Here is a 24,491-nt window from a genome sequence, read left to right on the forward strand (position 1 = left end):
TGAACCTCTGGCCACCGTGACAATAGCATTCATGATTTTATAGACATCTATTGTATTTTTTCCCTACGCTCTTCCAAGCTAAAAGGTAGCAGCTTACTTCCTTGTATCAGGCTGCCCCATAACTCTTATTAATCCTTGTCGCCCTACCTGAACCTGTTTCCAGTTCTACTGCATCTTTTTGGAGATGGAGAGACCAAAGTTCCAGATTTGAACAAATCATAGATTTATACAGGGGCATAATGATGTTCTCTGATTTCTTCTCTGGTCCTTTCCTAGTAATTCCCAATATTTGATCTGCTTTTCTGAACATTGCCGATAATTCGATCTCACATTTTCATGGAACTGCTTACAGGTCCCACTCCTGACTCGTATCAGCCACTCAGCACCCATGATTTCAAATGTGAGTTTGGGAGTCAGAGGCCCGTTTGAATCTGTCAGTTTATTGTTCAACCAACCCAGTCTTGCAAAGATGTGCCGGAATTCAACACATTTGGTTCCTACTCGAGTAGCTTTGTATAATGAGTAAACTTTGCCTCCACACTGCACACCCATATTTATTGAACTACGCAGGTCATAGCAAAAAAACCTTTGGAAAATTACATATGAATTCCTTTCACTGCAAGAGCTGACCATTTACTCCAACTCCTGAATTTTAAGTTATTATTTATCCTTTCGAAACTTGTCCCCTTCACGTCGTGGCAACCCAACTTTCTCTACTGAGACATTTCATCAAACATCTTTTAGGAATTTCAAAGAACTCCAGTTGGTTCATGAGGCACAACTTCCCTTTGCACATGAAATGCCGGAAGTAGACATTTTTAAAAACTGCTCTATTTCTTTATCACGAGTGGTTTGTATTCATTTAAGCACACAGTACATTTTATTCTTATATGTTTCTTCGCTTGTAAGCGCTAGTGAAATTTTAGCTTGTAACATAGTAGAAAAAATAAATATTGAAAAAATAATTAATGACTTACTTAGAAGTTCAAATAAATACATGCCAAAATGCACTTAATTTCTCAAAAACCTAATTTTTTTCAACATGGAATACTGGATATGCAATAGTAGGAATGAAAAGAAATTCCGTATTTCCTTCTGTTTCCCAGAATACTTAGAGTCCCATATCATCATAAGAGTAGCTTTATTAACTTACCATTGGCTTTTGAGATTTCCCAATTATTTCTTGTATTCATATCATCCACGAGAGAAAAAGTAAATTTTGAGAAAAACCACTGTTCATCATCATCAGTAGCTTGAATCAAAGCTCTCTCTCCTCCCATGACTGGGTAGCAGAAGAAAGTAGGATAATCCGTAACTAACCGTGGAGGGTTGTCATTCACATCACGTAAGTGTAGTATCACGGTTGTTTTGGATTTCTGAGCTGCATTATCTGTAGAGTTTAACAGAATGCAAAGTTACACGCACATCTTGGACTCACACGCTGGGTAGCTGCATTTGCAGCTATTGTATAGGTGACCCATCAGGCAGGCAGTGGGAGGTGGCATTCTGTCTGCAGGTTGCAGAGGCAAGGTGCCAGGAAATCCTGAGGGACTCAAGACAGCTGACACCACATTTTAAAAAGTATGTATTATTTACCCCCGACTCTTGCTAACTACAGAACACTAGCAAGTGAAAGGAGGTAGATAGACCATCGTATCTAGTAAGCAGTCACATCAATCACATCTGGTAAGGAGTCACATCCAAGGTGACCAGTGCTCTCTGGAGCACTCTTTTAAGCATGAAACTCCTTCAGTTTCCCATTTCTTTTCTAGATATAGGAAATGCAAGTCAGTATTCTGCCTTGGGGAAGAGACAAGGGGCCCAAGAAGAGCTTTCAGAGCCCTGTCATTTCTCCAGCCTCTTCCAGCAGGAACAGCCCCAACCCATCATGGTGCTTGAGTAAGCACTCCTTTCTCCTGACATGTATGAACTGCATCTTTACCCATATCCCCCAAAACAATTGAAAGCACTATTGTTTATCTGTGTTTAATAAGAAAACCTAGATTTATACCTAATTCAATCAGGTATAGTCCAGAGTTTTTAACCGATATTCAATGGGTTAAATGGGTAAATCACGTAATGGAATCTCTTCAGGTGGACTATCTGAAAAACTCTAATGGCTGGAAATAGGAGCCCTAATATATTTCATACTAACCAGTGTATTAGTTTTATTCATAATAAAATGAAATTCTGTACCAAGGTTGCAAGTTACTCTCCAGGTATGTCTTTAGGAAGCCTAAACATACGTACAAGGAAAACTAAAATCCTTATAGCTATAGAGGAAAAAAGTGGCAGAAAACGTTGATGCTGAAAACACTGAAGAAATTCTAACCTTCTCTGTATGCCATGTGGCTCAAGCAAATATAGCAACATATGATATCTAACTTCATGAAAGCTATTTTAATCCTTATTATCTACAACATCAAGATTCTTTAAAGAAAGTTAAATTCTTAAGAAATATATACTTCTAAGGATACATCACATGTTCCAGTACTTTTCACAGGTTTAGTCATAGGAAGTATGATAATTCATAAAGCAGTAAAGGCAGGGGATTCCTCTGTGTGTATAAGTAGTTTTTTCATCTCTTACTTAGTTCTGAGGCAACAACATCAACCATGTACATTTCTTGCTGTTCTCGATCCAAAGTGGAAACGCTGTATATCTGCCCAGTGGTTGAATCAATCTTCAGCCATTTCCTCACGTCACCTTCTAGGGAGTATCTTTGGAAAGAAAGAAGAAAAAGTCACATATACTATTCAAAATCAGGGAAAATCGCTGGCAAAGCAAATACTTCTTTATTGATTTTGCGCAAGCAGCTTGATTACAGTTGTACTTGAAGAGAGGTTTCTTGGAAGAGTCCCAGTACTACAGCCAACCAGGAGATACAAGAGGAAGGGAGGCCAAAACCATTGAGAATAAAGAGTGACAGCTGAACTGTGGGAATTCTACCGCTCCTCCAGCCTGTGCACTGCAACTCCACCTTCCTCCTGACTGGGAAACCTGGGGCATTCGTGAGCTTTTGGTCCAAAAGTGTGCTCCGTCCTAACCCCATGTCTCTTTCTCCCCATCATATCTCCCATGCCTTGGTTTTAATGGGGGCAGAAGCCAAAGGCTGGGGGCAGAGGGAGCAATGCAGCCAGGCACCTTTTCTTGGACCAGCAAGGGGCCATAACCCTGAGGTGGACTACAGTGGTCATCTGCTGCCAGTCTGGAGCAGCCTGTAATTGCCATCAGGGCAGCCTTGGAACAGAGTGTGCTTTAAACATCACCACATAATTGCCTTTATATTATTGTTAAAAAAAACATCCCCAAGGTCGCTGGGTATTTACTTATACAAATTTAACCATGAACATGTGACCCAGTTAAAGCACAGGCATTTGCTTGGGTAGATGTGACCTGACCTCCTCATTCAATGCTTTTGTTCTTTCAGTACCCCTCGCATTAAAAACAACATGCTGGCGTGTTTGTACATCTTTTACTTTTAATATTTTTTATTTTATGTCCTTTAACCTATTTTTTTTAGCAGAAATCTAGTTTATGTAAATGTGAGTTCCGGTCATCTGTCTCTGTCATCGTCGCCCAGAGCTTCTGGACTATGTGGCTCACTTTCAAACCAGTTTGACAGAAGGCCAAACATGCTAAGTTCCCAAAAGTTAGGGGAAAGTAGAAAGCCAGATGAGACGCCTCTGGGAATAAAAATCCATGGGAGACCTCACAGTCATATTCTGCAATTCTGTTAACTCCTTGGTGTTTTGCTGAATTTTAGATAAATTTCAGGTATTGTTTGGTTTGGGTTGAACTTTTCAGCATCCCAGCTGGGAACAGTGCAGCAACACCCACACGTGATTCTTCTATCTGACTCTGCTGTGTCAGGTACCTTTAAACCATGCAACACAGCACTGTGCATAGATCCATGAGCTGGCAGACCCTCAAGGTGACTTGACCATACAACGTGGCTTCTGAATGAGACAGTTTGAGGTTTTTGCATCCCACCCACAAGCACAGGAGTTGTCTTCCACAGAGCTGTGCAGCTACAGTGGAAGCAGACATATTGCCTTTGGCTGTTGGAAAAGAAAATGAATGAATTGTCATTTATAGACTTGAGCTTCACTACAGGTTGTGTGTTTTGGTAGAGAAAAAGCCCTGTGCAGTTTCCAGTGTGACATGAAAAGCAGCTACTGTCTCATTGGTTCCTAGGAGTATGCAGTATATGCTTCATTCATTTGTCAAAGACATCATGGATGTGGAAACCCTGTTATTCTCAGACCAGCTCTGCCTTTTTCCTGGAGACATTTATTGGCCTTCTTCCCTTTTAGTTTCCTGGTTCAAGGGCCCCACTGGCTGATGCTTGTTACAGCACAGAGAGAAAGCTGCTTAGAAAAGCACTGCCCCGTAGTCTGCTGCAGGTGGGTCACTGACTACCACCCCACCACACTTCCACCTTCCACTAGGAGACGAGACTTTTGTAAAGGAGTCTTTTCCTGCATGCCAAATATTGGGCATGTTTTCCTTGTACCTCTTTTAGAACAATTTTCTAAACCCTAAATTCAATAAATAAATCGTGGTCACTTTTTTTTACCGTACAGAATCCCCCTCAGGATCATAGGCCTCCACCGTCACGACCAGGGTACTGACAGGAATGTCTTCAGACACTTCTGTGTTGTAAACGGTCTTGTGGAAAACAGGTGGCTCATCCACATTTGTTACGAAAACTTTAAACAAGGCAAGGGAGCTTGAGTTGTACTGCACGCCTGAGACCAATGGTTCAGGGTTTGTGGCATTGATCACCAGGTTGTACACTGGAGCTGCTTCAAAATCAAGAGCCTGGAAAAATTAGAAAAAAAAGTGCTTTAAGCAAGGGTCCCACTGCCTTGGGGAGCTCCCATGGGAAACCACAAAGTCCCCCTCTTCTCAAGGAGGATATTGCATCCCAGATACAGAGGAAATAAGGGAGAGCTGTCAGGAGCAAAATAACACTGTGAACAGTCAATTTAAATGAAACCATATGCCCGTTTGGAGGCCTTCTGAGCAACTGCATTTCCTAATAATGTTGCCACCTGCCTGACTAAATTTAATAACTATATCCTGTTTACAGCAATAGTATTTATAGCTCTGTACGAGAAGGCCTTGGGTGACCTCCGGGTGACAAAAGTCATGCGAGGGTTGTTACACCGCAGAGTTTCTCACAATTGCCTCCTTGGGAAAAAATGATGCTGAGGTTGAGCCTGAAGACGGGCCACCAAATGCTGCATCTGCCTGCCCTTGGCCCAGCCCATGGCAGGTGAACTGGTTGCAAACAACATGTTACCCCTTGGAAAATGAGTGGTAGGTTTTCTTGACCCACAGTTCAAGCACCTTTGAGAAGGCTATTTTCAAAGGGAGAGCACTTTTGCTATTTACTGAAATTCATGGATGCAGCAGAAAGTGTTCCTTATATTCCTGTCTCCGTCATTCAACATATGGGTTGTATTACCCATCGAAGCACGTGCTGACCTTGGCTTTGTCATAGTTAAAGTTTGCCTCAGCAGGAACAAATTGCCTCTCCATCCTGACATTGAGACATGCTGGTCCCACTTGCACCTCCCATTGCGAAAGCCACCAACAGCCCAGAGCACCAACAAGGAGGAGGATCTGCCCTGTGACAGACTACCACCACGGTCACAGCCCATGGAAGCATTTAGCTGGCTTTTTCTTTTCCAGAAACACTGCTGCAAAATCACTCAAATAATGCCATTTTTTTTCCTTTATGGTGCATAAAGACCTACTTCATCCACCAGAGCCTGCTCTGCTGCAGCTGGACAGCAATAGAGCCAGCAGAGGGAGCTGCTGGTGGTGGTGGGTGAGTAGGGGACAGCAAAGGCAGGAGGATAGGTGTGCGTGGGTACTGTGCAGTCACAGCACCTGAGCCCAAGAGTGGGGCCTCCTGCAGTCTGCACCATGCTTAGGGTGTCCTCACCCCACCACCAGCCAACCACTCCCTCTGCAAATCATCACCAGGGCAGATAATGTTTAAGACAAATATATATATATATTAAAAAGTGTGTGTGTGTATATATATGTACAAAGGAGAAGAATAAACCCATCTATTCACCTTGTTAATCTTGATGAACCCTCGGTTTGTTTCAGGATCTGTCTCTATGATGAATGTGTTGTTTGGATCTCCTTCCTTCACTTGGTAAATGATGTAGGAGCTCCCTGTGGCAGGCTCGTCTCCATCGGTAGCTTGAATTTCTAATATCACTGTTCCTACTGTGACATTTTCTGCAACAGTCACATTGTCATACTGAGGAGAGAGAGATTGTTGAAACATGATACACTGAGCATCATCTGCTGATAAAAACTTGAGTGCTACAACAAGCTCGCAACCCATGAGCACGGACGTATTTCAACCCACAGCAGCCGTGTGAGAGAGGGAAGCAGTGGGTATGTTTCACAGCAGAGACGTAACCAGGTTAGAGAGATGTACAAAGGCATTAGTGAAGTGCCTTGCAGCACTACAGGTGAGCTACCTGGAGGAACCCAGAGATGCAAGATGGGCACTAGACCCTCTGCAATCATAGAATCATAGAATGGTTTGTGTTAGAAGGGACCTTAAAGATCACCGAGTTCTAAACCCCCTGCCATGGGCAGGGACACCGATAGACCAGGCAGCTCAAAAGCCCCATCCAGCCTGGCCTTGAACGCTTCCAGGGACGGGGCATCCACAACTTCTCTGGGCAACCTGTTACAGTGCCTCACCACCCTCAGAGTAAAGAATTTCTTCCTAATATCTAATCTAAATCTACCCTCTTTCAGTTTAAAACCATTACCCCTCATCCTATCGCTCCACTCCCTGGTCAGGAGTCCCTCCCCATCTTTCTCTAGGCCCCCTTTAGGTACTGGAAGGCTGCCACAAGGTTTCCCCGGAGCCCTCTCTTCTCCAGGCTGAACAACCCCAGCTGTCTCAGCCTGTCCTCATAGCAGAGGTGCTCCAGACCTCTGATCATCTTCGTGGCCCTCCACTGGACCAGCTCCAACAGGTCTGTGTCCTTCTTGTGCTGAGGACTCCACAGCTGCATGCAGTGCTCCAGGTGGGCTTTCACCATAGCAGAATAGAGGGTTAGAATCACCACCCTTGACCTGCTGGCCGTACTTCTTTTGATGCTATATACCCCTTTGTAGCCATACATTTATCAAAGATGGTGGGATCTCTGTCGGTGGGTAAGCTACTGGTATAGCAATGGTCCCAGACCCTCTGGAGGAGCCTTTACCTCCTCTGTTGAAACTCCTCCTTATATATGCAATGCTCAGAGCAGTAGGGACAGCATCTAGGTCTCCTCTGTACCCAGTGAGCATCCTAGCTACTGACTGTTAAATATTTAATTGCTTCATGCACCACGTGCCATTGCCACATGAGCAGCCCCGCTCCATTTACTCTGTTTGATGTGTGCTCTGACCCAGCAGTCTTATATTGAATCCGGGTCCTGGACTGAAACCTTGAGGTGAGAAAGTCGACGGCCCGCTATATAGGGATGTGGTCTGCATGTGTCTAAGCTCCATTATCATCAACAGAGAGCTGGGCAACACAGTCAGCAAAGGCCAAAAGCCAACACAACTTCCCCAAGAGGACATCTACACCTGATGAGCTAGACAGCCCTCCTGAGCCCACCGCCCACATTGCCTATAAGTATAGCAGGAGCTTAGACTCCTAAGACTCCTGAAGGAAAGACCAGCAGGTACACATTTTGGGCATGGATCACTGGACCACTGTTTCTGGTTAAAGAAAATACAGCTGTTGATTTCCATTCACCTTCTGGCTTTTATGGGTACATTAATAACTGTGTTTAGAAGAGAACTTGGGAGATGTTAGCTTTTTTCCATTTAGCTATTTTAATTAATTTTAAAATTCTTTCCTTCTTCCTTTCCCTCCAGAACTTACATGTCTGGAATAAACTGCATTAGTAGAGTCATTTCTTTCTGCACACGTAGTTTTCCACTGAGCAAATTACCTTACATTTCAGAATTAACCGAGTCAGTCCCACTGTCTACTGCCTAGATAGACCTTATACGCAGGCTTTGCAGCAATACCTTGCCTTTATTTTCACTAGTGGATTGCTCCATTACTTGTTCTGTAAATGGTTGTTTTGCCTCTGACATTCTATAGACATTGAACATATGCTCAAACAGTTATCAGAAGTGATTGGGACATCAAAAACTATGTTAAAATACTCACATCTGATCTTTCAAAGATGGGAATCCGATCATTGGTGTCGATGACATGTATTTGCACGTCACAGATTGTTTGGAATACTGCATGGAAAGAGAACAAACAACGTCATGGCAACCCTTCTGCTGAAAATAACTTTCCTTCAAAAGGGTTCACTACGAGCAAAAGTGAGTGCTGCCAAATCACCCGATCCAAGCAAAGCCCTACTTTTGTAAGAAGCACTTGATCTCCAATACCTTGTAGTCAGTGAGAACCTAACTTTGTATCTTACTATTCACCTTCCCAATTTCTTCAGCCTGTTTCATTTCATTTCCCTCATTTTTTCTAGTTATATCCCGTTACCAGGATGATGTTAACTATGAATTGTGTTAGCTTTCTTAATATCACTTCTGCATCTCAAAAAGTAAGATCCAGGATGTTATGTTACTGTGTCCTCTTGGTGGGCCATCAGGCATTACCCTCATTTTCATTACAGCCAGACTTAAACTTCAGATCTATGTAAATCTAAGCGCTACCTGAGCAAGGGCACCCATAGCAATGAGGGTTTGTGATTTTAAAAGCATACTCTGTCTGGTCATGTGCTACTCATATGTAGCTGGGTTTGAGAGTTTTATGGACATGCTTCATGAGATGAAAGTTAAGGAATATTCTAAAGAAAAATGGTTGGGTGGAATTCAAATAAGCATCCAAAAAAACCACCAGCTTCTTCCCCTGCAAGGTTTTCATATCATCTGCCTAAATTTCATTTACAGATGTGTCACATTGCTTTCTTTACATGCCAGTTCTTCCATCCCCAAGTTTTGCCTGACTATAAGGACTGCAGCACAAAGCTTTAAGCTTTAGTATGGAGTTTGATTTCCTTTCCATTCAGCGAACCACAAAGGACTCCTGGGAACTTGCATAATGGACAAGATTATTTTTGAAGATTAATTTCATCTCTTAATCTTTTAAAATACATTATCTGGACTCTCTAAGCAGCTGTGTTTAATTTCTTGATTTTTTTCAGTGAGTCCCTTTGAGAGATTTTGGGGGAAAACCACAATCATGATCTCTTCTTTTTTTTTTCCCCTGTGTAAGGAAATGTCTTACTGGACTGCTTCTTAACAAGCTTCACAGTTTATCCATGCTCTGCCCAAAAGCTTGTTTCCTTCCATATGTCCATTATGAATCAGGATTAACCTCTCTGCATCTCAAGAACAAAGCAGTACAATGCCAGAGCAAGCCAGCTCCCGGTGTTGCTGCTGCATCCAGTGAATCCTCAAGGTCTCCTCTCATCCCTTGGATGCTGAGCACTGGGGATGCCAGCACGAACAAAACTATTCCAATGTATAACAGCAGATGTTACGTACCTCTGTCTGTCACCAGCACCTCCAAGGAATAGTTGGATACGATGTGCTTGCTCAACGAAGTGCCAGTTAACTGCAAAATCCCAGTCTCTTGCTGAATAACAAACAGATTACTTGCAGGAACATCAGGAACCTGACTCTTGATTTTGAACTGCAGACGAGAGTTAAGGGTGTCCTTCTTATCATTGTCTGTAGCAAATACGGTGCCAATACTACTTCCTGTGGCAGAGGAGAGACGAGAGTCAGTCAGATAATGCGGTGGTCCTGTTCCTCCACAGAGATGCACACTGACAACAGTGATACAAATGTAAAGGGGGCCAATAAAAATACAACTACATGGAAAACACTGCAATGGGAGTTTTCCCTTTAGCATCCCAACCAGCTGTTTTGTCCCTGGGGCAGTCCAAAAGGACTGGGATACATGTTTTGATCAGAAGAAGTGACTGTAACAACAGATGTTTCAGCCTTGAAACCAAATAACTGATGTGAAGACTTAGGGGCAGATTTCAGTAATGGCCCATTGAAGTCAAAGGCAGTATGCTAGAGGAGCACCTGGATGAGGGAAAATGGGCTCGTGACACTTTTAGAGCAGTATTTCTTGTATTAGTAATAACATGGGTGTTTTTCTTTTTACATTCTAAGCAGTTGTCCAAAACTGTGGTTGTGGGAAAATGCAATGGAACAGCATTTTTTAAGGAGGTGTCTTAGGTCTGACTTTCTCAGGTTATTGAAATCCTTTCCACGTGAATTATTGAAGTGAAAACAACAGGGCTATTTGCACAGGAAAACATTTCTCTAGGAAAGCTATGTTTTATTCTTTGGGATCAGAATTTCTAGCTTCATTTTCACCCAGCTGGAGACAATAACAGGACTAGAATGATGCGTATAAATTAATAGAAGTTGTTTTCTTACCTCCACCTTCATTTTCTTGAACTTCAATTATAGTGACGGCCTGCTGGCACACAGGTGGATTGTCATTAATGTCTTCTACAATAACATGAATATTCAGGGGCTTGTCCACCAGTTCTCCCGTGTTATCTTTTGTGACCGCAAAGAAAGAATACTGCAATAAGAATACTGAGATTAGATGTGTTGAAAGTCCACTGTGACAATATTTTGCATTTAAATGTGTAACTATGGAAGTGTTCCATGCACATGAAATATCCTCTTATATGTTTGTTTGGTATTTTCACTCTGTTTAATTCAGAACTCTTACGTCGCTCCTTAGTGCCTGAGGTCTGAGTTTTCAAAAAAACTTAAAAGTCCTCAATACTTCACTGCACTGTGAACTTGCTCTCACAAAAATTCAAGGAAAGCAGGAATATCTCATTTTTGTCACTTTGCAAATTCATCTGCCACATACAGAGATAGGATTCCTCCAGGTTATCTGATCTCTGGCCTATTCTGTGCCCAAATTTCAGAGGGACAGAGGGCTTTCTGTCTAAAAAACCCCCAGATGGGGAATTTCAGGGTAACTTTACAGTTGCAACTGCAAGTTCAACTCTGTTTCTGCTATGTAGAGATACCTGAGGTCCCTGGGTTCTGGGTTAGTTCTGAAACATCCAAATCTCCTGCCCTCTGCAAAGGCTGTTTATAGTGTGGTAGATGAATGTGCTTTCATATCTATCAAGTCATTCCCAAACAGAAATGACAAGAAACAAAGCTTTTATTTCTTTTTTTTCCCCTCTGTCCTTTCTAATGAGCTTCTCATATTTAGTCCCACATCAATAATTAGCTTCCTGCTACGGTCTCTCCCATCGGTAAGGTTTTATGTGTTTACTTACAGTATCCTTTTCTTCCCTGTCCAATGGTTCGGTCACATAAATAACCCCATTCTGATCAATGGAAAATGGGAGCCTGGGCAGCTTTTCTTTTTCAAAAAGGTCATAAATTACACCTTGCTCATTTGACTGCACCTAAAAACACAAAAATAAGTCAGGATAGGAAGTCAGAAGTGTAGACTGAGATTTAACAGGGATCATTTCTGGACCACAAATGGAAAAAATTGCATTCCTGTTAGCTTCATAAAACAGAAAATTAAGAGTTTGGCAGGCTCTTGGGACAAGATGTGGAAAAACAGACTGATAATCCACCTCTGCTCTCTGAATTGTTGTGGTGAAGCCATTTTACCTGTTTCTCCAGCTGTCCAGATGGGCTATGACGCTTATCTTTTTATGGAAGGGTTTGGGGATGTAGTGCTAAATGATGCTATGCGAGAAGCAAGCATTATATGTATTTGAGTGTCTTGACTCTAATTTATTCCATCTCCTTACACTGTCTATCCCTGACTGTTGTTTTGGTTTATCTAATTCAGAGATGTGGAATAACAAAACAAATACCCAGTATGTATTTGCATGTATGTGTGTGCGTGCTCTTTACAGGCATCGAAGTTTGTGATGAAGGATCTTTAGTGGGGTGCTTCAGATTTAAAATGAAATGCAGTAAACATACTGCCAAATAAATGAAGGAGACAGTATTACTGTTTATGTTTTATACTATATAGCAGCAACTGCATTTCATTTTCCCCTAGGCAGAATCAACATGTCATTGGCTGCCACGTGAAATTTATATACAAGCGACCCCAGAATGGGAGCACTGTTGCATGTTATTTTTTTCTTCCACCTGTTTTCACTCTGGACTTCCTCGGCCTGTCATGAGGCCAGTGGGAATAGCACCGACTCAGTTACTCTTGCAAACAGGATCCGAGGAATCCTGCTGTGTCCAAGGGATGACGGCATTGAGGGTGTCAGTGCCAAGGCATTTTTCGAAGTCAAACATTTCTGAAAGGCTGCTGGCCTGTTAGTTAATATTTACTGATGTATATACATCGCTATTGGTCTGCAGTTATCGGCAAAATATTTTGTGTTTGCACTGTGAAAAGAGGAATACCGTGGGAATGCAGGATGCTGGAGGAGGGCATTTCAGTCCTTAGGAGGTACTTTTGATATAGCAGGTGTGCTGCATCGCACAAAACTGGTCACAGCAGATGTCCCTGAGTGCGGGGGACTGCCCAGAGCAGGGTTGCGGTGGAGCTGGTCCCCTGCCAGGCTCTTCTGTGTATGGAAGAAGCTAACCTCAAAACAACCTAACCATAACAACAGGTTAGATCTTGGTTTGCGCAAAGCCTGGAGGGTCTGCGGGATTAGAGAAGGGCTGGAAGTGCTTGAAGAAACCCATCGTGAGAGAAGAGCGGCACCTTCGCAGAGGCACCCAACTGCCACATGTCTGTCTGGGAGCTCCCTTGGGGTGTCTCGAGAGCTTTATCTTTCATACTGTGCCGAATAGCCACGTAAAGCACCTTTTTTCTTCCAGTCATTATGCTATAATAAAATTCTCCAAATGTTTCGCGTATCCATGGGATATTCTCATACACAGGCGGTGCTAACAGCCTCTCCAAACTGAAGGGCAAAGTCCAGTCACTCTAATGTTTGTATTGACTGTATCTCAGTCACCTTCAAACCATTAACTTTCATACTAACAATAAGTTAATGAGACCTGCACTAACGATCATTTCCAAAGGATACCATATGAAAAATAACTGGGAGGCACCAAAGTCCTTCTGAAGAACCTGGTGTTGAATGCAGCAGGGACACCTTCACAGTTAGTTGGGAGAAAATTGCTCTGTGGCACCAAGGGGAGGTGCAGGGAGCGTGGCCAAGGGTCCTACCTGGCTGATGTTGACAGGGTGGACCTGGGTTGAGTTTTCTTGGATGTGGATGGTGGGGGGAGCTTTCCACAGGCTCTCCTTCACAGTGATGATCACATCAGCACTGTTGGTGAAAGCGTTTGTTGTCATCCCTGCCATGTCCTTAACGGTGACGACAAGCGTGAAGCTGTCCTGCTTTTGCGGATCTAAGTAAAAAGAGCCTAAAGACAGAGCAAAGACCCAAGTGAAATGAAGTAGAGGCTGTGGAAATGGCTTATCTGCCCATTGCACTACATGCACCATGCCGCTTCATCTGCTCCAGGTTCACTCCTTAGTTGGGCCTTTGTGCCAAAGCTCAGCAAGCTGTTTCCTCTGGCTTCTCTGAATGATGCAGCACAGCATCAGGTGGATGTAATCGTATGATACCTCTGTGCCGTGGTTTCATGTTGTGCAGATGCATGACTGAACAGCCCTCGCTCCGCTTAGGCACTTTTTTCAGCCCAACAGAAGGGACAGAGGATTTAAATCATTGCCTTTTAGTTGGGATCATGTGGCAGGCTGTTTTCTCTGCATTTTTCACTTTACTGCTTTTAGTTTTCTAGATTTCAAGGAAGATAATTAATCCCAAGGTATGACTCAGTGTAGCCCTGAGGGCCAGAGGGTCTACCTCTCTTCTCAAGGTACTTTTAGATCCAGTGGAGTATGTCCTACTGACTACATTTATTCAGAATTTAACATCAGATCTGTGTTGTTTTTTTCCTGTTTATACCCAGAAACTTATGCTTGCTTTTTGACAAACAAGAAGCTTTTTACATACCCTTCCTACTTGGTGAGATTGCTCCAGTTACGTTATCAATCTGGAAAAGCATTTCTGAATAAGGGTTGGGGAAATGATGGAGAATGCTGTACGTCAGCTGTGCATGGGGAGTTGCAGGATCATCGCGGTCAGTGGCGTGGACCTGCATGAAGGGCTTGCCTGTTCAGATCAGAGAAGAAATACTGGTAAGAGGAGACTGAAACCTCAACATATAGTCCATTCGAGCAGAGCTCTCAAGCCAGGAGGGCAGCTTATGGGGACCTGCCATTGTTTCATCATGTATTTCTCATGGGAAGCCATGCTTGTGTGTGGCGGTTACATTGCCTGTGTACCATCCCACAGGTCCCCTCTCCACCAGCCCTGAGTAGTACGATCACAATAGGTGTGAAGACCAGTTGACAAAGAAGGTGACAGAGCTAAAATAGAGAGCTATCTACCACCCAAGAGTGCCTGCACCCAGAATGTACCTCACTGGTATCTCTCTTTAAGGCCACTTTGCAGTCCTTATACAAATCAGCTCAACCCAAAGCACCTTGAGAAACATAGCCTCCAGCTGGGACACAGTTATAAATAAAGGAACAATCATACAGTGAAAAAAAATATGGAAAAGCATGATAAAAGAAATGACTTTTTGCATTTTGATCACCAATGCAAAATTCAAAATCTTTTTGATTTGGATGCAGTTGAAGAATACGGTAAAATATTGCAGAATGGTTTTCTAACCCCATGGTACTTTATATGCGAAGCATATAGCAAAAGTTTCTTCTTGAGCCCATAGCCACATTGATAACAGCTGGCCAAGTCCTTTGTTTCATTTCCAAGATGCGGGCCTCAAACTGCTCTTTGATACTTTCCTGATTTCTGGACCGGATCACTGCAATCCATCATCTAAGACTCTCTCCTGAATACAAAGATTCAGCCCACATTCTGAGAAGCATTAGTCACAGTACACACATACCCTATATCTACATTGGTGTTTTGTTTCACTGGTGTGCAAAGACTTACATAGTGGCATTCTCTTTCTGTACAGTCCTTGGCAACCTTTAAGCTCCTTCTAGCATGGGGTTTTTTTCAGTGCAATGGAGAGGGCAAGAATATTTGCCTCTTAAGTGATACTTGCAAAGCAACAAGTACTATGAAATATTTCTGATTAGACTCATCCCTTTACAGTACGTAGCGGTCACTTCTTTGCCCTTTCATTATACTATACATGCTCTCATCCTTATTTTGTACAATCCTGTGGGAAGGAAAACTGCCCTTTTTTCAGCTTTTTGAAGTATAGCCCCCCCCTGTCTCTTCCTCTTTAACTAATCTACCTAGGTTCCTATTAACAATATTTTATTATTATGATGATTACCTGGACGGGAGTTCTGCCTCACGACTCCAGTGTACTTTAGCTGGTCAAATTCTGGTGGGTTGTCATTGACATCCTCCACATATATTGTAACAGCGTATGGACCTTTCACTATGTTTCCCTTTTCATCCAGACTTTCCACCTTGATTTGGAAAAAGAAGGAACAGCAAAGAAATATTTTCATGTAGATAAATTAAAAGACATAAATGAAGATCAGGATGTCAAATGACAAGTCATTCTTACTGTGATGCAAACCTGGTGAGAGCCATCACTGGGGTGGCTCCATCTACAAGGACAAATTTACCGTGGAAGCTCACTGACAATAGTTCACCACAGTATATAATGCCAACAAAGCAAAATAACCTACTCCTGCCGCTGATCACACTTTTCAGAGGGCAATTTCTCACTTCCAGTCTCAGCAGACTACTTGTATTCTTCCACAGCTTACGCTTCATGCTTTGCTTTAAACAGAAATATATACTTTCTAAAGAACAAGGAGAAAACCCAACATGACATAGCGGACTCAACTGTACTATTGTAAATATCAACCAGAAGAACAGGCTGATCTAAGGGTTTGTAAAGAAAACTTAATTCTTAGTTCTGATTACCTTTTTTTTTTTCCAAACTATTTGACTTCTTGTTTTTCACCCTTCTTTGACTTTAAAGCACCAAGTATATATTATGACTGTCAGACTTTATGGTGTTTGGCACATAATAGATCAAATTATGATTATTTAGGCTTAGCTGAGTATCGTTTTTCAGATCTGTCATCACTTCTTCTTGTCTGTAAAGGTTTCTCATGTCTAGGGTTAATAACTTCTGGGGCTAGAAAATTGTCCAAGGGTGCTTTAGAGCTGAAAACATGACACCATTAAACCTGAAGTTCTAGACTATAGAAAGATAGCTAAGGCTAGCTAAAACATCACCATGTACTCGTTCAGGTACTGATCCTCTCACGATCATCTCCTTCTTAGTTGCCAGTACCTCAGAAAAAGACAATATAATTTTTGACAAATAAGAGCACAAGGCTATACAGAGACCAAAAAATCACCTACCCGCTGTCCCACTCCCAGCAGTGTTTATGATGAGATCCTTATGAAAAGAGTATAATAGCAGGACAAGCACTCAGTGGTCTTGCCTCTAATAGCCTCCGACATCTGCCAAACAGCTTTCTGCTGTTATCTAACAGAGGTTAGATGTATGCCTCTGTGTGTAAATATCATTTACTCAGAGCATTTCTAACTAAATAGATTATGATCTTGCTAAGTAGACAATAGTTTATTTTCCTATTCCAGCCATGTAATTCACCCTACCAGTCTTCAGGGACAACACGTGAATCTCATTCATGGGGCCAGATTTCACTTCCAGTCAAGTGTCCTCCTCGTATTAGGAGAATTAACGGATTGGTGTTGGAATCAGGGTAATTTTTGTTTTCTCAACATAACCTTCCTGTGCTAAGGAGAACTTTTCTGTGCAAAGTCTTTCAGAACTGTAAAACCATGTGTCTTTCAGCAAAGCTCACTATTAAAAATGAAAAAGCTGTCTGTAAACATAGACAAAAGAAACAATTTGAAATTTCAAAAGTTTTCCTTTAATTTCAGGTTTACCCAAAAAGGGTGAATATGAATAACCTTCTCTTTCTATTTTTCATTCAGTATTTACCTGCAGCCTGTGCACTGCTTTGGTCTCCCAGTCCAGCGACCCATTGAGGTACAGGATACCTGTCTTCGGTGCAATGTCAATTATTCCATCTTTTTCACCAGTCGCTCTGAAACTCACAGCAGGTGGCTCAGATATGAACTAGAATGGGGAAAAAACAGAGGTAAAATTGTTCTTTTTTCAGCATTTTCATCATCTAAATAATTTCATGCTTTTGTGTCTTTTAAAATCTATTGCTAATAGCATGCTTGGCTGGAGGAATGATATTCCAAGAGTCTGCTCAAACAAATCTGCTCTTTTCTGATCCTTAACAGAGGAGTTTTCACATTATTTCCTGAATGCTGCAGGAAATCCCAACTGTGGTTTCTTTCCAAAGCAAATGTCTGCTTAGGACAGAGCTTTGTCTGAGCACGGGAATGGAAAAAAATGACACACATCCTCCATTTGCCTGGGAGCTGGATCTGTCCTTCTGTGGTTATGGGTTTGAGAAGAAAACCTCAGAGCTGAAGGAAAATGATGACATAAGTTACATGGAAATCCATTCTCTAGGAATGCTTGTTTTATTAATCTCTGTCTTAGGATATCCTCTTAAAATGTGTTTGAGGGAAGGGGTTGTCTCCTGCTTTTTGCATGTAGAGTCTTGAATTCCCAGATAGAGGAAGTTGAAGTTAATTTCAGATCCTCTCAGGGGACTGTTCTTCCCACCAGCACAGAGGACAACACTGCTTGTGAGGTCAGTGTGTGCAAACAACAAGGGTTTTGACCAGAGTGGATACCAAGAGACACTTGATTACCTGGTAAATGAAGCGCATTCCCCCTCCTTCTGGAATAGAGAAATTCATGTCCTTCAGAGGCCCACTTACACGTAGGTCGTCGAAATTCTGGCACATAGCCTGTGAGAGAGAAAGAAAGAGATGGAGGGAAGCAGATGAGGGATGTCTGCTGTCACCACTCATGAACAGCAGATCCCCATCACTCAGCCTCTTGCAAGCTATTTTGCTGTAGCATAATGGACGAGACACTGGCTTGCACTCAACACCTCTCGGTTCTTTAGTACACATCCATTTTTAAAAGCAGTGTTATTTATTAATGAATTTTAAAACAAACATTTGGGCCCTGGCCTTTTCTAAACACGACATAATTAAATGAGATTTCATCTACCTTCAAGAGCAAACAGAAGCACCGAAGAGTTGAGGGTAGACTGAGAGCAAGACGAAATTCATAAAAGCATTTCTGGATCACCTCTGTGTCCCCAGCAGGACCAGCCATGTCCCATCCAGGTCATGTCCCATCCAGGACCCATGTAGTCCTGTGGCCACAAGTGTGTCGGGAGACCCAACGCCACACCTGGGGATGGGGAGGAATTGGGGCTGCACCCCTTGTAATTTCCTCAGTAAATCCAAACTTTTTTTGTAAGGGGAAAGGTGGACCTCCGCAGGCCCCCTACCCCACCACCCCCAGCGCCCTGGTGATCTGGGCAAGACACTCAGGCCCTGTGCCTTCACATCAGTTGCATGTGATTGTAAATCGCAGCCAGAGCAAATACATCGTGCTGATCTCTGGCTTCTACCTCATGGCAAAAATGCCGTGTAAGTCTGTCTCGACCTCTGCTTTCTTTCTAATGACTGGCAATGCCTTCCCATGGTGTTTTTTCTGGCAAATTTTTTATGAGTTTTAGAACCACCCCCTCCCTTGTGCCCAAAGAGCTCTGGACACACTCCTGCCCTAATGTTTCAGGGATGTTCTTGATTTCAAACACACAAAAAAAAACCAGAGCAAAAATCAGCTCCCAGAGCAGCCCTGGCACACAAAATAATTCAGCCTGTGGTTCAGATAATCTACCTGTTTCTTCAAAGGCAAGACCAAACTGCCTTAAGCACCTACCCTTCTCTGCCTGTCACCCTCCTCTTGCCAACGCTGCGGAGCCACCTTCCAGAATTAGGGCCCCATCATTTAGCTGCACTGGTAAAACTCCCTTTCTTCTCATGTAAAAATGACTTTATTCTCCTTTATGGATTCAGAGTGCCATTGCCACACTGTCCATCACCCCATGGAGTCAGGCTCTGGGAATGCATGTTCTCTGCTGCATGACTTTTCCCCTGGATTTGGTCCTATTGCTGCTGGGACAGCTATTCTGCCTCTCACAGCAAAGCACAGCTTACATATTACCAAGGGAAAACTTAATTCTGGCTATGACAAAAACATAGCTAAGTTCAGCGCAATTTACCCTAAAGTGCTGCTCTGTGTGTGTGTGTCACAAGTGGCGTTTGAATAACGCCAGATTCTGCTTAATAATAGCCAGAGAAGCTGCCCTCCTTGCCTACAAGGGTTTGTGCCTTTTTTCGCAAGCAGGAAAACTAGAATATTGTGAGAGAGGGGGAGGGATGGTAGTGAACACTAGTGGCAGTAGAGAAATATCCAAAAAAAGCCATGTAATCGGTACACATACCAGGAAAGAGTACTTTACAGCTACCCTTCACTAATTTTGCTAAATGCTCGCTGCTGGCCTCTGCCAGGGACAAGATAGCAGGACCCTGGATCTGACTTGCTACGGCTGTTCCCATGTGGCACTGGTGGGCACAACCTGGCTCCTGGAAGTTTTTCCTAGGGCTTTTTTGTGGAGGGGTTTTCTTGGTCATGCTCCTCGCCGTGGAGGAACAAAGGCTGACACTATAAACCCCAATGGGTCCAAAGTGCAGGCTGTGAAGCAAGTAAGAGATATCTCTTCCTGTCAATTAAAATTACTTTATGTGAGCCATAAATATTTCCAAACGTATGTCTACAGCATGAATCACTACTCAGGGGCCTGAAGAGGAAATAGGGTTTTCTCCTTGGCCCCTATCTGGCTGGCATCCCTTTTCAAGACGGCTATAGTGCCTAGGGGATATATATGCTTCATGGGAGGTCAGCACTGCCATGGGCAGCAGCTTTTGAAATGGGAAGGAAAAAGGAGGTGCTCACAACTGCGCATCAGTCCCAGCCCTCAGGGTCTCCATATTCCGAGAAACTTTTTAATAGACTTGAATTTGACTCATTTTTTTAATCTTTTCTGTTAATTTCAGTTGTAAAGCAGAAGACACCACTGTAGCCTCTGCAAACATCAGGAAATCTATTGAATTTAATACCTCCATAAATAGCATAATTAATACATTTCAGTTCCAGGAAATCCTCTGAAAAGGCATTCACATAGACGGAATAATGAGGACAAATAATTAATATGCATGGTTTAAAATATTTGCCATTATATTTTGTAGAATACATTTAATATGTCAGCACATGTATGGATTTTAATACAGAACACATGATATAGATGTCTTCACCATTTGGTGATTTGTGGCAGTATTTTTAAATCTTTTCCAGCATGAAATCCACTTATTGGAAAAAGTAATATATAAAGAGGAAGTACACGAGGCAAAAATAGGTAAATTGGTGTCTCTTAGGCTTTTTTAAGGTCTTTTTTCCAAATGATTGACACATGTTCTTAACTTTTGGCCGTGGGGTCACCCACGTGTCGGGGCCACTCTCCCACACCCAGTGTTACAGCTGGCTCCAGCTGCCGGCCGGACCTGCAGACTGGGACGCCCCACGGGTTAGAGCTCAGAGGCTCACGGGCAACCTTTGCCATTTGCTCCCAGATAAACGAAGGAAAAGCTGTAACTCACCGAGTGAACGACAAGCAGAAATGGAAGTCCACACAGCTTAAACATACTGGAATACGCTTTGCTTCAGCTCCTGCAAAGAAGAGGCGATAGTCACTTTAATCCTACAGAGCTGGCCCCATCTATTTGCGAATAAAGGCTACAGTTAGGCTTTCCCAAAGCTGTAGGGAGAGAGCAGCCGAGGAGTGAGCTCTGAAGGACCAGCCGCAGCTCTGCCCATGGGAGGTGAGACCACTGGCGTCCCCAGGCTGGCTGGGAAGGTTGTGTCCATCAGGTCTGTCCCCAGTGGTGCAGGAGGAGCCACATGCTATGAGAGCCTCAAACAGCTGTCAGAGGTTGAATCCGGCACAAAACTTCAAGCCGTGTAACCTGACTGTTGCAACGATTCTATGTCACGCAAACCCATTTGCAAGGCCCATTTTCACTTCTGCATGACTGAAGGTGAAGACACGTTCACAGGAAACACTATAACCACAAGCAGATGAAGACCTTGCAGGGACCATCCTGAGGTCTCTGTCTTCCGGCTACAAAAATCAACTGTTCAGTGCAGCTTGCAGAGGCAGAGGAAGCCGGAGGTGTCTGCACCCCTTAAAACAACATGGCTACTGGAAATGAAATTTCCAAGTCTAAGGAGATCAGAAGGCTAGAACACCTCTCCTATGAGGACAGGCTGAGAGAGTTGGGGTTGTTCAGCCTGGAGAAGAGAAGGTTCTGGGGAGACCTTATTGCAGCCTTCCAGTACCTGAAGGGGGCTTACAAGAACGGCAGGGACAAACTTTTTAGCAGGGCCTGTTGCAGTAGGACAAGGGGTAATGGTTTTAAACTAAAAGAGGGAAGATTTAGACTTGTGTTATGTCCTCCTGGAGACTAGATGGATTCCTTAAAAATTAAATCCTACTTTCTCACTACTTTTAGATTTTAACAAAAAGGATGAGGCCAGTTTTGGAGAGAGGTGAAGCTGGCGTACAGTGCTGCCATATTCAGTGGTGCTCCATGTTATGCGGCTAAAACCTACAGGTATCCTTCAGCCACCACAGCTCTGTCCCATGGAGGTTTCCAAGGAGAAGACAATGTGGAGGCACAGCTCCCTCCAGACGCCTTCCTGCTTGGGCTTCCCATCAATACCTTTTTCCCCTGCCTCCTTTTCTTTCCTCAGCGTCTGACCAAAAAGGGGACCTGTAATCTAGAAACTGCTGCCCACACTGCTGTTCTCTCCCGTGCTCATTTCAGAACACGCTGGAAGACGTTCCATCTTGCAAATCCCATTCTGAGCAGGGTCTTATTCTATGTGCAATTGCATCCTTTGAAATTGCTGGTCTCTCTCTTTGGGCTGGAGCTAGCTGCGTGGGTACTGGAAGAAAATAAAATGGCTGTCCTTTGAAACCAGAAGTGATCAGGAAAACCACTAAATGTGCCAGGAAATGAGGGCTGAAGGTGAACCCCCTGTAGCTGCCTGGCAGGGGTGCCCTGCTCACTGCCTTGCCTGCAACCAGAGGAGCTGGGGCCTGGCACAGGCAGGACAGAGGGGCAAAGAAGACACTTTGAACCTCCTGGGAAGACACTTTGAACCAAGACCGTTGCTGATATTTCAGTTAGATAGTCGACGGAAATTTGTTCAGGTCTTCCATCTGTCCAACAGCCTGTCCCCTCCTCCTGGTCTCTTCTGAACATGTTGGCCAGTTTCAGCCACACTTAATAGCAGGGTGGGAACTTCAAAAAACTAATTCCTTATTAATTCGGGGTGGCAGGTGGGACAGAGGACCCAAAGGCATGCCCTACCCAAGGGTAAGGCTGCAGTGTGTGACCACTGGCTGCCTGCATGGCTTCATCTGCCCCTCTGGGGAAGTAGGGCTGTAGGTGCCCCTCAGCCAGCCAGCGACAGGGGGACACCAGGGAGCTAAAAGTGCTGGGGGGAGCCTGGCAAGGAGTGAGGAAAAAGCGTACGGGGTGGTCTGGTCATACAACAGTATGGATTCAGGGAAAAGAGAGGGAGAAAGACCTACTATGGCGAGGAGAATGTTTAAGGAAGGGACACGTCCAGCCCTAGCATAGGGGACAGAAAATGCTGGAAAATGCACTCCTTCGTGTGGCTGTGTGACTGCGCTGTGTCTGCTGGGAAATGCAGCAGTGGCAATACAGCCATTTTGTAGGTTACAGGATTGTATGATAACAGCCTCTGCTGTTCCCTTCTCTTTGAATATAAATATCATTCCCTAATGTCGTGCCATTTGCGGTGCCAATTGCAAGGCCAGGAAGAGCGGCTTGATCAGTCTTTAACCATTCGTTTTGGCTGGAAGCTGCCAAAAGTCTCATGAAGCATCACACTGCCAAGGACCAAAGCCCGAAAATACATACTCCTCTCTCACTCAGAATAGAGTTTCAGTATATATAAACTCAGACAAAAGTTTTCAATAATAGACAGTTTCAGGATTAGAATAGGATCAGCTTAACTAAAAGCAGCCTGAGATCTGGCTGAGGACTGGAGCCGTATTTTCCCCTTCATTTCTTAGTTTCATCTCAGTGCTATATCCCTAATAATCCTTTATGGTACCCCTGCCTGAACAGAAATCTCTGGGATAACCATAGTACAAATATCCCAGTGACTTCCAACAATAAACATTCAGAGAACAAAGAATATTCCCGGAGGTTAAAGATCAGTAACTATCACAAGTATTTGGTTCCATTAAAAAAAAATGCTCATTTTCTTTAAATGATTGATTTCAGATGTTCAAATTCAGTAAAGAGAAAACGGAGGAAATTGATCCAAATCAAATACAAAGCAGACTAAGCCTTAGCACAGCGGTCATCCATTTTACAAAGGCAGTTCCTGACATTGCCAGAAAAGTCTTCAGAAAAACCCTTGATTCAGCTTTTAAAATCTTTCCATGAAATGATAGTTAGATCAACCCTTACCTGTAACATGAAAAGTTTATTTTGCTCTAAAATTGCTTCTTTTTTTAGGCTGTCAGAATCAGCTTTGTGCAGGTTGGTAGTGTCCCTCTGTGCTTCTCCACACAGTTTATAGTTCCTCAGACTCGCACGAGAGGTTGAGCGGCTCAAACATTAACAGCGTGGAGAATTATTGATTCTTAATGACTAGGTGTGGTATCAAATGGCAGCCATGTAAGCAAGCTATGTAGCTCCGAGATAATTTACAGCCTTCTACATTTTTATGTCCTTTGGGGTTTTCTTCTGAATTCAGTTTTTTCGGTGGGGCTGCGAGAAATGAACATGCTGGGCACGGGTTGGAGCTGCAAGGGCAAAATTGTCCTTTCTTGTAGGAGAGGAGGCGGAAAGGAGAAGGCATGGGCTTTGTGTGGAGATAACGTTTGCTACTTGCCTAGTCGCAGGGATAATTCCCACTCAGAAGACAAGAATTTGGACATAAAGGTGGCTTGTTTTCACAGCAGATCTGTGCCTGGGAAGGACCCAGCCTAGTTATGAGAATAATTCGTCAGTCATCAACTCAGAAAGTTCAAATTCTGTCTGAGCTCTGCAACAAATTTACTTGGGGCAACTTTGAGCAAATGGCTCTATTTGCTCGTTTCCAGATGCTCGTCCCATAACGGATGTAATGATTCCTTTCCCTCGTGTGTCTTCTTTCATGTCTATTTCAGTTTTCAGCCCTTCAAGGGAACCAGTCCCTGCTAGTCTCTGCATTATAGCACCTGCAGTAAGGGGAACGGAAATCAACTGGGCTATAAAGGACTATGGTAAAATAAATAATAAACAAAAATATATTTGGGAAAACCAGAAGCTTTTAAAAAATCATAATCCTTAAAAGGTTATGCTTTCTGCTAACTC

The 24,491-nt window shown here is 43.3% G+C and overlaps 1 protein-coding gene across 1 annotated transcript in view; it reads right to left on the reverse strand.

Annotated features, from left to right (window-relative positions):
- Positions 1 to 23,699, reverse strand: part of CDH17 (cadherin 17) — a 31,731-nt gene extending 8,032 nt beyond the window's left edge. Inside the window, exons 1-15 of the mRNA XM_063324032.1 lie at positions 23,601 to 23,699; positions 20,691 to 20,760; positions 17,823 to 17,921; positions 17,032 to 17,169; positions 15,373 to 15,511; positions 14,016 to 14,174; positions 13,220 to 13,419; positions 11,337 to 11,468; positions 10,465 to 10,615; positions 9,556 to 9,771; positions 8,213 to 8,289; positions 6,092 to 6,283; positions 4,580 to 4,824; positions 2,590 to 2,720; positions 1,154 to 1,390 (exon numbers count right to left, since the gene is read on the reverse strand). Of these exons, the coding sequence (XP_063180102.1) occupies positions 1,154 to 1,390; positions 2,590 to 2,720; positions 4,580 to 4,824; positions 6,092 to 6,283; positions 8,213 to 8,289; positions 9,556 to 9,771; positions 10,465 to 10,615; positions 11,337 to 11,468; positions 13,220 to 13,419; positions 14,016 to 14,174; positions 15,373 to 15,511; positions 17,032 to 17,169; positions 17,823 to 17,921; positions 20,691 to 20,735 (2,161 nt within the window). The 5' untranslated portion in view covers positions 20,736 to 20,760; positions 23,601 to 23,699. The remainder of the gene's footprint in view (positions 1 to 1,153; positions 1,391 to 2,589; positions 2,721 to 4,579; positions 4,825 to 6,091; positions 6,284 to 8,212; positions 8,290 to 9,555; positions 9,772 to 10,464; positions 10,616 to 11,336; positions 11,469 to 13,219; positions 13,420 to 14,015; positions 14,175 to 15,372; positions 15,512 to 17,031; positions 17,170 to 17,822; positions 17,922 to 20,690; positions 20,761 to 23,600) is intronic.
- Positions 23,700 to 24,491: the final 792 nt, after the last annotated feature.

Source organism: Chroicocephalus ridibundus, chromosome 2 (assembly GCF_963924245.1).
Source record: "Chroicocephalus ridibundus chromosome 2, bChrRid1.1, whole genome shotgun sequence".
Taxonomy (NCBI): domain Eukaryota; kingdom Metazoa; phylum Chordata; class Aves; order Charadriiformes; family Laridae; genus Chroicocephalus; species Chroicocephalus ridibundus.